The 12,775-nt window shown below is 38.6% G+C and overlaps 1 protein-coding gene and 1 non-coding gene across 8 annotated transcripts in view; one reads left to right on the top strand and one right to left on the bottom strand.

Moving 5' to 3' along the window:
- The window catches only part of SCEL (sciellin), a 119,184-nt gene that overhangs the window by 63,696 nt on the left and 42,713 nt on the right, over positions 1–12,775 (top strand). For 4 of the 7 annotated variants that reach the window (XM_070471534.1, XM_070471536.1, XM_070471533.1 and 1 more), the window contains 6 exons: positions 513–572; positions 950–1,009; positions 2,699–2,758; positions 8,459–8,518; positions 9,195–9,254; positions 10,885–10,944. In XM_070471534.1, the coding sequence (XP_070327635.1) occupies positions 513–572; positions 950–1,009; positions 2,699–2,758; positions 8,459–8,518; positions 9,195–9,254; positions 10,885–10,944 (360 nt within the window). The remainder of the gene's footprint in view (positions 1–512; positions 573–949; positions 1,010–2,698; positions 2,759–8,458; positions 8,519–9,194; positions 9,255–10,884; positions 10,945–12,775) is intronic. The other 3 variants (XM_070471535.1, XM_070471538.1, XM_070471537.1) reach the window with 3 other exon arrangements.
- Positions 249–321, bottom strand: TRNAR-CCU (transfer RNA arginine (anticodon CCU)). Its single transcript has one exon. It is a non-coding gene; the product is annotated as a tRNA-Arg (tRNA).

Genomic DNA, 12,775 nt, shown 5'->3' with positions numbered 1-12,775 from the left:
GATCTCTTTCACCCTAGATAACATAACATGTTTCAATGCTGTTCTCTTGAAACATCCCACCCTCGAAAAGCCTGTTATTCTGTATTATCTTAATTAATTTAAAAATGAGACAAATTTTCTATTTAAATTGAGAAATATAAAGGACAAAAAAGCAAAGTGAGAGGTGTGTTGGTAAAGTCTTTTTTTTTTTTGTTTTTGTTTAATTTATTTGGTTGTCTTGGGTCTTAACTGTGGCATGAGAGATCTAGTTCCCTGACCAGGGATTGAACCTGGGTCCCCTGCATTAGGAGTGCAGAATCTTAACCACTGGACCACCAGGGAAGTCCTGGGGGAGACTTTCTAAACTGTGGAAATTAATAAAGATAAGTTAAGGAAAAATTACATCACAATTTCTCCAGTCAATTGGCCCTGGAAACATCGGACACCCTTTCAGGGACGTTCTTGTTTATACGGTTTCCAGAGAAAACTGAATGCAACCTAACTGATATAAGGTTTTCATGTTTTTCCCAAAGAAGCCAAGATCTCAAAAAGGTTATTAAAGCAAATGCCACAACAGATCAGACAAGCAGAGGGTGAGATCCGATTTTATGTTTCCGAATCTTGGTTATTTTCTCCGGGTTAGCTGTGTGATTTTCTCAGTCCACTGAAGGGGGACATATCTTTGAGCCTGGCTCCTCTCCTCTGCGTCTGAACCCTATTGCCCCGAGCTTTACCTTGGAGAGTCTATAGTACGTTCTATCTTAATTTAAATTTACATGGCCCAATAGAATCCTAGAGATTAAGTTAACTTTTTATTGATAGATAAGTTTTAAAACAAAAATGAATTTAATACTAGTATAATAATTTTCTCCAAAAGTTTGAATTAATCATCAATAATGTGAAATGTGTATATTAAAAAATACTATGGGAATACTTTAAAACTGATCTAATTTTCTTTTTTTTTTTTAAGAAGTGAAGCCCTTGATAGCATTATCAAAGTGAATCCCAAAGAAAGTGCAAACACCACTGGGTAAGACATACTAGTGTCTTTAAATCTGATTTCTGTAAGTGACAAGATAAAATGAATTGGCATTTTAATTTCAGAAACATGTTTTACTAGCATGGAATTGGATAATAATGAGGGGCTACATAACCTTTCACTCAGTCATGTCTGACTCTTTGCAACCCCATGGACTGTAGCCTGCCAGGCTCCTCTGTCCATGGGATTCTCCAGGCAAGAATAGTGGAGTGGGTTGCCATGTCCTTCTCCAGGGGATCTTCCCAACTCAGAGAGCAAACCTGGGTCTTCTGCATTGCAGGCAGACTCTTTACCATCTGAGCCACAGGGAAGCACAAAGTTAAAATGATTTGGCACTTTAATTTCAGAAATATGTTTTAGTAGCATGGAATTGGATAAGAATGATGGGTCACATGACCTTTCCTCCTTGCTCCCCATGAAATTGCTTATTTTTGAAGAATTGTCCCAAATGTTTAATAGGAAGTTGCCTTTTCTCCCAGATTTTGGTTTGGCTTTAGAGGTGAGTTACTGAATTGAATTTCTTTGTGTCTAAAGAAAGTACAATCTTGACATTTTAAAAGTGAGTTTTTAAAATGGCCAAGGTAACCAAGAGTAAGGCTTGACTAAAACTCTTGACAATCAACTTTTCTAAGGATGGTGGCCCAGAGGCCGTCCAGGGGAGGCGCTGGGCAGGTACACTGTGAGTAAGAGCTTCTCGTCCTGGTCTTGCTCAGAGCTGGGTCCACAAGGCAGCAGTGCCCAGTTGCAGTACTTCTGCCATCTCTTACTGCCCCCTTTGGATTCGAGCTCTGCCCTTTCTGATATTTCTCAGTGCCTTTTAATGGAGGAAACATGCATCTCCCCAAGAAGTGAGTCATTTATTTTCCTACCATGTTAAGGCCTTTTTCTTGCTCTTATAACTTACCATAATCTAATTATGGGCTTCTCTGTTGGCTCAGATGGTGAAGAACCCACCTGCAATGCAGGAGACTTGGGTTCGATCCTTGGGTTGGGAAGATCCCCTGGAAAAGGGAATGGCTACCCACTCCAGTATTCTTGCCTGGAGAATCCCATGGACAGAAGAGCCTGTTGGGCTACAGTCCATGGGGTTACAAAGAGTTGGACATGACTGAGCAACTAACACACACACACAATCTAATTATGTTCTAAAAGGTTTGATTTGGGGGAGTGGTTGCATTTATATGAAGACATATATTTTTCTTATTATTTTTAATACTGAAAAACTATTATTTATATTATTTATATTGTTACTGTCATGTGAAAATAGAACAGGCATTTATATCTGATTTATTAGATGGAAATTTACATTATATCTGGATCCAGTATAGAACTTTATCTATTAATAGCTTACATTACTTCAGTGCCACCCATCTGGGATATTCTAATAAGATGTATCAGAGGGCAAGGTGGATTTTGTTAAATAGCAAGTAATTTAATGTATACATACACATTTTGAGAATAAAACAGAAACATGCTAAGTTTCTTGTTGATAAATTAAGAAACGTAAATGGTTTTTAGCTCAGGATATGAGAGAAGAATTTTAATTTGCATTTAGAGCTTTGAAAATTACATTGGTAGAGAATGTGTGTATTTTATTGCTTCTTAATTTTTCCAATCATTGTTCACTTGATTAGTGTTTTATTTTAATGACATTCATTAAACTCATTTCCTTACTCAAAGGAAGCAAGACCTCAATGGGCTTATTAAAGTAAATCCTGAAACAAATAAAAATATTAAGAGGTAAGTAAGTTAAAGCTTTTCATTTCTCCTTTGACATTTATAAACTCATTGGAATTCTGAGTACTTGCATTCAGGAGAGCAAATTGGAATTCAAACCAAACTGAACTATTTTTTCCAAAATACATCATATTAGGCAATTCTATATGACTGATACACAGAAGTGACCTCTTGCATTTTATTCTCAGGTGGCATCTGCTATAAGGTATATTTTGAGAAATTTAATGGGAATTTGACTACCCTTATCTAGTATTTATTTCTTTGTGTGTATGTGTGTGTGTGAGCATGTATATGTATGTACAGTGTAAATAGTAATGTCATGTATGCACACTTTATATTTAGAATGGATAACCAACAAAGGCCTACTGTATACCACAGGGAACTCTGCTCCATGTTATGTGGCAGCCTGGATGGGAGAGAAGGTTGAGGAAGAAGGGATACATGTATATGTATGGTGAATCCTTTTGCTGTCTACCTGAAACTATCACAACATTGTTAATTGGCTATATTCCAATATAAAGTAAATCAAAAGTTTAAAAAAAATATACTTTAAGTGAATTTTATTTATTAAGGATACAAAAAGTGTGTTATATATAAATGTATGTGTGTATATATAAGTGTGTTGATATGTGTATGAGTATGTATTAATCAGGGTTCTCCAGAGAAACAAAACAGAATATACAGGTAGAAAGAGAGATTTATTATAAGGAATTAGCACATACCCTTATGGATGCTGAGAGTTCCCAAGATCTATTGTTGGCAAGCTGGAGACCCAACCAGTTGTGTAGTTCCAGTTCCAGTTTGAAGGCCTTAGACCAGGAGAGCCCATGTTTAAGCTTCAATTCAAGGGCAAGAGAAGAGCAATGTTTTAGGTCAAGCACTCAGGCAGGCAAAGTCTCCCCTTACCTAAGCCTTTCTGTTCTACTCAGTCCTTCAACTGAATAGCCATGGCCCACCCATGTTGGGGATGGCCATCTGCTTTACTGAGTCTACAGATTCAGATGTTAAGCCCATCCCCAAACTCCCTCACAGCACACCTGGAATAATATTTGACCAAATATCTGGGCACCCTGTGGCCTGGTCAAGCTGACATGTGAAATTAACCATCACAGTGTGGATATGAAAGTGAAAGTGTTAGCTGCTCAGCCATGTGACTCTCTGCAATCCCATGGACTGTAGCCTACCAGATTACTCTGTCCTTGGACTGCTCCAGGCAAGAATACTGGAGTGTATACCATTCCCTTCTCCTGGGGAATCTTCCCAACCTAGGGATCAAACACAGGTCTCCTGCATTTCAGGCAGATTATTTACCATCTGAACCACCAGGAAAGCCCATCACAGTGTGTATATTTATATATATATATAAATGTATATGTGTGTATGTAAGTAGTATGTGTGTATAAGTGTACATGTATGTATGTGTGTGTAGTGTATATAAATAAGTGTATTTTGTGGGTGTGTAAGTAGTGTGTGTGAATGTGTTTATGTACAGATCGTGTGTGCCTGTATACTATATTTGTGTGCAGTGTGTATATATGTATGTTGTGCAATATATGTTTAAAGATGAAGAGGTTAACAAAGTGTGCTTTGTAAAAGAATTGCCCTACCCATGAATTGCCAAGGAAATCTGGAAAGCTTATGTCCTCTTGCTTTTTTTTTTATTTTTTAAAAAACAGATGGAACATATCTGAAACTGAGCTTGTTGTCATGTTGCTGAGAAGCATACCAAGTAATTCCATGTGGTTTCTTTTGAACCTCTTTCCATTCCATTCACTCAGTACATGATATTATGAGTTGATTCTAAAATGTGTCACTAATGCCTGCAGGCCCCGTCAGAGCCAGGGCCCGGCTGGCTGAAAGCTGGTGTGCATCGTCAGGCCGTCCTATTCTCAGCAATGCTGGTGTGGTTGCAGACCCAGTGACTCGTCGAGTTACAGACATGTGCGGTTTTTTGCAGCTAATAAACGGAGAAGAAAGCACTGATTTCCCTGGTTACCTAGGTGTTTCAGGGAGGGAGCTTGAGGCAGTGAAAGGGAGCAGGGAGTCTAAAGGATCAGGGTTCAAATTCTGGCTGTGTCACTTGCCCCAGGCATCAATTTAGAGATCATAATACTATCACATTTGGCACATTGGAGATAAATAATTAATAGCAATAATAAAGATTCATGTGAATTATGTTTTCTTAATGATTTAGATGGGGCTTCCCTGGTGGCTCAGCGGTAAAAATCTGCCTGCCAGTGCAGGAGATGTAGGTTTGATCTCCGTTGGAAATATCCACCAGAGAAGGAAATGGCAACCCACTCCAGTTTTCTTGCCTGGAGAATCCCAGGGACAGAGGAGCCTGGTAGGCTACAGTCCATGGGGTTGCAAAGAGTTGGGCATGACTTAGCAACTAAACAACAGCAATGATTTGGATACTTTTAAATACTTAATTTACTTTGATTCTACAAGAAAAATTTATGTTTTACCTTTTTAATTTTTATTAAAGAGAGTATTTCAAATCATTACCTATTGTTTTTCATAGGTTGAGGGGGGTGTGTGTGTATGTGTTTGCCTATGTGTACACTTGCACACACACACACACAAATGTATGCATTCACATATGTATACTTGTGTGTGCATACATGTGTGCCTACATGTGTGAATGCGTGAGTGTATGCATGTATGTGCAGATGTATGTGTGATTGTATACATCTGTACAAATGCTTGTGTGTGCCTGAATATATGTGTGAGTATATCCATGTGCTTTTGTATGTATATTAAGTACCTATGTGCACGATTGTGTATATGTGTGTATTTGTGTGTATGTGTGTAAGAGTGTTGCAGTCTTTGTGTCTATTCGTGTATTTGTATGTGTGTGCTTCCTGGGAGATTTAAGGGAAGTGGTCTTCTTTTTTCCCTTTCACCAAGCACCATTAAACTCTGTGGATCTCTTAAAAATAAAATAAGATTGTCTCTCTCCCTTATTAAAAAACTTCCAAAGTTCTCTTAATTCAGGTAGAATTAAGTTCTAAACTTGAGCAATGGCCTTTCACGTGTTCAGTAAAGTCCAGCCAAACTTACCTCTTTTCTATCCAGCCTCACTCCTGCATTAACACTTCCATTACCTTCTCAAAGAGATTGTTTCTAACCAGTGAATATAATTACATCACCACGCCCTTCTCCAAACCTAGCATCACAGGCACCTGGCACTGATTTTTAGTACCATATGTTATTATCTAGAATTGTAGCATTCACTTATATGTTTGATTGCATGTGGCCTGCCTCTCGCCAAGTTAGGATGGAAGCTTCTTTCTAAAATCTACTTGTTTTAATTTATTATTTTTGACTGCACTGGGTCTTTGTTGCTGCACGTGAGCTTTCTCTAGCTGCAGGGAGTGGGGCCTACCCTCCAGGTGCAGTGCATGGGTTTCTCCTTGTGGTGGCTTCTCTTGTTGTGGAGCACGGGCCTTACGCTTGTGGGCTTTAGTACTTGTGGCTTGTGGGCTCTGGAGCGCCAAACTCTAGTAATTGCGGCGCCCTTAGTTGCCTGCGGGCTTTGCTGCTGGCTCAGATGGTAAAGCGTCTGCCTGCAGTGAGGGAGACCCGGGTTCAATCCCTGGGTTGGGAAGATCCCCTGGAGAAGGAAATGGCAACCCACTCCAGTACTCTTGCCTGGAAAATTCCATGGACTGAGGACCCTGGTAGGCTATAGTCCATGGGATGGCAAAGAGTAGGACGTGATTGAGCAACTTCACTTTCACTTTCACTTTAGTTGCCTGCAGCATGTAGGATCTTCCCAGACCAGGGATGGAAATAGTGTCCCCTGCATTGGCAGGCAGATTCTTAATCACCGGACCACCAGGAAAGTCCTGGAATGGATGTTTCTTTAGGTTTAAGCCTGTCTGTATTGTTCACAGCTATCCCAGCACTTGGGGCCATGGTAGGCTTTCTGTAACTGTTTGTGGATTGAAAGACTGCATAAATATTGAAGAAATATACACTATGAGGCACTGCTTCCCACCGTGGAGCTCAAAATATTATTTTCCATTACATTTTAACTAGCACATTCTTCTTTATTGAGTTTATGAACCTTAAAAATTACACAACCCTCTGTGTACTTTATTCAAAATAAAGAGATTAAAGTCTCCAACAGAAACAACACAGATGTTACAAGGGAGGAGCTGCAATGCTTAATGCTGTGGGGTTTCTTCTTGAGTACTCAAATGAATACTAGTACACAGCATACTAGAAACAGAATCCTGGGAATACTTTTTTTCTCAGTCACTGGCATTCAAATTCCACATATTTTGTTTAGGCCACAAAGGGTTAAAAAATCAACATAGGATATTCTGGGGTAGAATAGTTGGTTTTTGGGGGGGTTAAAAATTTCATTATTTGCATGAAAAAGGTTCAAACTTTTTATTGCTGCTTTTAGCATGGATGTGCACATTCTCAGACATCTGGAAATAAGTAAGAACTTGAGTCAGCATCTAGCTAGCTGCTTCCAGATATCTGTATCTTTGATGTTGCATTGATACCACCTTGGAGACTTTATGATCTGATCTTAGTGGGGCCACGGGGCATGGGGATACAGGGTGTAAATGCGCCTTCTATGGATGTTCTTTACCCATATAGTATCCTCTGTAGATCAGAGGCACATTGGCTGGCACTGGGAATGTGGAAAACACATGTAGAAGCAATAGGAAAAAGAAGAATTCCATTAAGATCAGAAGCACATATCCTAAAGGGTAACTGTAAAATATTGAGTCATTCTCAGTGACTACATGGTGTTTTACATTACAGTTTTACATTGTAACTTACATTTCAAAAGTTGATAGATTTTAATCTTCTTATTGTTTATTGACAACACAACCAGTCAAAATTTGTAGTTTTAATACACAGTAGGTACCAGTAGGAGATAACAGATTGTATATTGTGGACTTTAACAAATTGCTTCTTGTTATTGTTGTTCAGTCGCTGAGTCATGCATGTCTGACTCTGCAACCCCATGGACTACAGCATGCCAGGCTTCCCTGTCCTTCACCATCTCCAGGAGCCTGCTCAGACTCATGTCCATTGAGTCGGTGATGCCATCCCACCATCTCATCCTCTGTCACCTCATTCTTCTTCTGCCTTCACTCTTTCCCAGCATCAGGGTCTTTTCCAATGAGTTGGCTCTTCACATCAGGTGGCCAAAGTATTGGAGCTTTGGCTTCAGCATCAGTCCTTCAAATGAATGTTCAGGGTACACTTATCTAAATCCAGTGTTTAAATAGAAAATCTGCTAACGGCTGACAATTTTACAAAATAAGGGTTCTCCAAAGTTCAAAATTCCCACAGCATGTTGGAAGCTGATGGGTAGAGTTGGCTTTGTGGAGTGTTCCAGGAACATGTACACAGACTATTACAGACTATTACATATTACATTACTATGTTTAGAGCCCCTGGAAAAGGCTAAGGGCATAGCATTCAAAGAATCAAAGCAGAGTCCTATCTCAGTGTTTGCTAGTGCCTGATGGCTCCAAGATGAAAATATTGTCCCTCTGAGTCTCAGTGAGTTGCAGAGATGTATAAATCCCTACTTACTTCTGTGTGCCTTTAACAATCTTCAGCTCTTCGGCATGATCTTAGTGTTTACACTGTTTCTGAGTTTTAATGAATAGTTTTATCAACTTGGTTGTAATCTGTTATTAACTTTACTATTTTTTCTATGTTTTAAAGGGGCCAGAGTCTTGATAATCTCATCCAAGTGACCCCTGAAGTTAACAGAAGTAACCCAAGGTGAGGATTATACCTTATCTTTCTTCCTTCCCATCAATTTGTGCATCAAGTTCTGAATCAGTTTGTGGCTCTCATTAGAGAAGCTGTGTTGAAAAGTGGTTTGAAGTCAAAATATCTGAATTCCATGACTTATCAGCTGGGTACGTTTGAGCAAGTCCCTTGAATACTAAGCTGAGACTTATTTAGTTATAAAATGAAGATCATAATGTCTGTTCCACTTTTGTCATTTGATTATTATAAAGATCCTGTGAAATAATGGATATAGAATTCCTTTAAAGGAAAAAGTGTTTAAATCCAAAAGTGTTTAGATTTCCATTTAAATCCCTTTAAATGGAAATTATTAACAGAACACAGTTTAATTATAGCTATTGCATCAGGTAGAATACTAAATGGGGCTGACAGGGTGAGATTTTTTGGCAAATAGTTGCAGAGATGATCTTTTAAACTCACTCTTGCCCTAATTTTATGGTTTTATTTTGAGGGTATATAGGACACTGATACCAATGAAAATCAAAAGTTTTACTCTTTTAAGTGAAACACGTAGACTGGTATTGATTTCTCTCAAAACTTAATTGTAAAATTCATCGTGAGCACATATATCCTTTAAAGTAATTAGTTTGACTTAATTAGTTGACATAATTTCATTTTTACTTATTGTGTTTCTTTTTGTTTAAAGTTCCAAAGACCTGGATAACCTCATCAAAGTGAACCCAAGAACTGGGAAAAGTGCGCAAGGGTAAGATTTAATACATTCCTCTTTTTTGTTTCATGTTAACCAATGCTTAAAAACATACTTAAATCATCATTTCAGCAGACTGACACTGCTATAGTATCAATGTATCAATGGTTGTTCAAGAAAAACCATGTAACCTGCACCACCTCATATATAAGCTGTTAAAGATTTTGGTTAGCCAATTTCTAATGTAATGTAGGTATTTTGATTCATTAGGTGCAGTGTTTTCCCAGGATGGACAAGACACTTTTTTTTTTTCACAATTAAATATCATTTATCTGAAATGTCCAGAATGGCAAATCCACTGGCAACCAAGAAAACAAAGTGTTTGGCCGTCGAGGGCTGAGGGGAATGATGGTTTACTGGGTATAGTCTTTTATTTGCAATCAGTTAACTGTTTGTTTTTTTAAAACTTTTTGTTTTGTATTGGGGTATAGCTGATTGACAATGTTCTGATAGTTTCAGGTGGATGGCAAAGGGACTCAGCCATTCATATACATGTATCCATTCTCCCTCAAACTCCCATCCAGGCTATCATATAACATAGAGCACAGTTCCCTATTCCAAACAGTAGTGGTCAGGACACTTTTATTGGTTGATTTGTTTATTTTTCTTAAGCAGAGGGATGGCACAAGAGAGAGGAAAGAGCATCAGACCAGAGCCCAGAGATGTGGGTCTGGGCATGACTCTGCCCTCCCTGACAGTGAGAAACGGGCCTGATCACACTCCTGTTTGGACTTCGGTTTCTCATCCTCACAGTGAGGAAATTGGGCCAGATGTTCCCTTGTCACTTCCAATGTCAATTCAGTTAATAATTTCCAATAAGATGGTTGGTGTTATGATAAATGTGCACACTCTGGAGTTAATTACATAGCTTTCCATTCCAGCCTTGCCACTACAGGCCATGTGGGCAAAACTTCATCTTTGTGGGTCTCAGCTTTTCCTTTTCTGAAATGGAGATGATGATACTTCCTATTGTTGACCTGAAACAAATAGACTGTCAGATATTTCTCCAGCCAAGATGGATTTGCTCAAATCATCAGAGAATTGTAGTTTGGGGTCTGCAACCATGGGGAGCCACATGCAAGTCCCTGAAGAAGAAGAAAGATCACTTTTATAGAGGGGAATGGGGAAAGGATACTGGGAGGACTACAGTAAGCAAAGAGTTCACAGCTTTTCACTGGCTGAGTCCTTGCCAGGAAAGAAGAAAAGTCTTTCCTCGTCCTGCTGGCTTCTGCTACTGTCACAGGGCAGGAGAGAGCCCCTCTGATGGTCTCCCAACTCAATTTCATTAAGGTTTCAGTTTATTAATATTTTTATACTATTTCATATAGTTGATACGAGTATTAAATCATATAAATCACGTAAATCACTTAGCACAGTGCCTGGCACATCATGAATTTTCTGAAACCGCTAATTATTGTTCATTATTTCCATGTGGTTATAGTTAGGTCCAAATATATATTCAGAGTCAACATTGAAAACCTCCAATCCCTTGAGATGATCTCTATTTTAATCAATATTTTCTAGTAAAATATTTTGTAATAAAAATGCTTTTCCATTTTTTGTAAATATTTTCAACAATTTGATGTAACCTGTCATATGATCTCATCCTTTCTTCCATGTCTTAAAGGGACCAAAGTCTTGACAATGTCATCAAAGTGACTCCGGAAACAAACAAAACTAACCAAGGGTGAGGTTTATGGAACTCTTCTATTTCTCCATTTTATTCTGTTCAACTTAGAAAATATGATAAAACTGTTTGTTCTATCAAAGAAACCACCAGTAATGAGACCCAAAACAATAGCTCTGTGTCAGAAACCTAATGTTCAATTCCTTTATTCAGGGATCCCTGGTTGTGAATATTTGTGGAGGAATTCCTTAAAATATGAGAATAATCTCTTATCCATGTGGGATTTGTTTTCCATGCTTGGGATTTCCTCAAAATAAATCGAGATTCCTCCTGGGATGAAGCATCTTCCCCAAACAATTTCCTACAGATAAGCAGCCTAAGAGAAGGTCTTCATGTAAAGAAAATCTCCTTCATTCGTCCTCCATCCGTCATCATTTTTTCCCTTTCCTCTTCCATTTACACTCCAATAATTCCTAAAGTTGGGGGGTCATTTAAAAAAATTATAGTTAGTTCATTGAAATAATAAAGAATACAAAAAAGAATTTTCTTTAAGGTCCACTGTGTTGAGTAAACAAAGCGATATAGCCAAACCATGAACCTATAAACACATATTGTTATGCTAGTTTGAATGTGAGTTAAAAATAAAAGGTACCAAAGCATGTATCTTCTCTCTCACAGAGTTTTCTATCTTACTTTGCTTCTAGGTATTCTATTTTAACAGTAGATAGCTATCATATAAAGTTTACTAGAGTAGGTCAGGAGTCAGTAACTTTTGCTTGAAGGGCTAGGGAATAAAATTTCAGGTATAGGGGCCCAAAACAGTCTTTATTTAAACTAGCGATCATTAATAACACATTGTAAAGGAATGGGAATGGCTATGTTTGAATAAAACTCTACTTATAAAACCAGACTTCAGGCTGGATTTAGCTTGAGGACCATAGACTGCTGATTCCTAGGCAGTATTTCATATGGATGGGTGAAGAGGATCAACCCTGCAAGTACTTGGAACAACTTCCAAAACTCAGTCTCCGTTGCATATATTGCTTCATTCACTTTATAGTTAGACTAAAGGATTTATCATTCTTTCATTTGAATATTGAGTTCTAAATTGTCCTTATATTCTGTTCACTAAATGCAAGTATAATGCATCGTCACTGTCTGAGGGTCAGATAACGAATCCAGAGACCATGTAATACTTTATGTTACAGATTAAGATTCTATGAAAGACATTTATCCCTTGTCCCTCTTCCAAGATGACTTAGTTTGTAAAGTGAAGAAAGCCTTAATAATACGACCTTTCCCATGCAATATGTGTGAGCCTTATTTCAGCACCTGCCCTCTGCCATGTCTTGCATTACATCATGTGTTCATCTCTTCCACTTGGTAGTAAAATTTTTTAGAGATTATCTGTTAGCTGTTCAGTTCAGTTCAGTCCCTCAGTTGTGTCCGACTCTTTGTGACCCAATGAATAGCAGCATGCCAGGCCTCCCTGTCCACCACCAACTCCCGGAGTTTACCCAAACCCATGTCCATTGAGTCAGTTCAGTGATGCCATCCAACCATCTCATCCTCTGTCATCCCCTTCTCCTCCTGCTCTCAATCTTTCCCAGCATCAGGGTCTTTTCCAATGAGTCAGCTCTTCGCATCAGGTGGCCAAAGTATTGGAGTTTCAGCTTCAACATCAGTCCTTCCAATGAACGCCCAGGACTGATCTTCAGGATGAACTGGTTGGATCTCCTTGCAGTCCAAGGGACTCTCAAGAGTCTTCTCCATCACCACAGTTCAAAAGCATCAATTCTTCGGCACTCAGCTTTCTTTATAGTCCAACTCTCACATCCATACATGACCACTGGAAAAACCATAGCCTTGACTAGATGGACCTTTGTTGGCA

Source organism: Odocoileus virginianus, chromosome 8 (assembly GCF_023699985.2).
Source record: "Odocoileus virginianus isolate 20LAN1187 ecotype Illinois chromosome 8, Ovbor_1.2, whole genome shotgun sequence".
NCBI lineage: Eukaryota > Metazoa > Chordata > Mammalia > Artiodactyla > Cervidae > Odocoileus > Odocoileus virginianus.
This window is presented reverse-complemented; position numbering and strand designations above follow the sequence as displayed.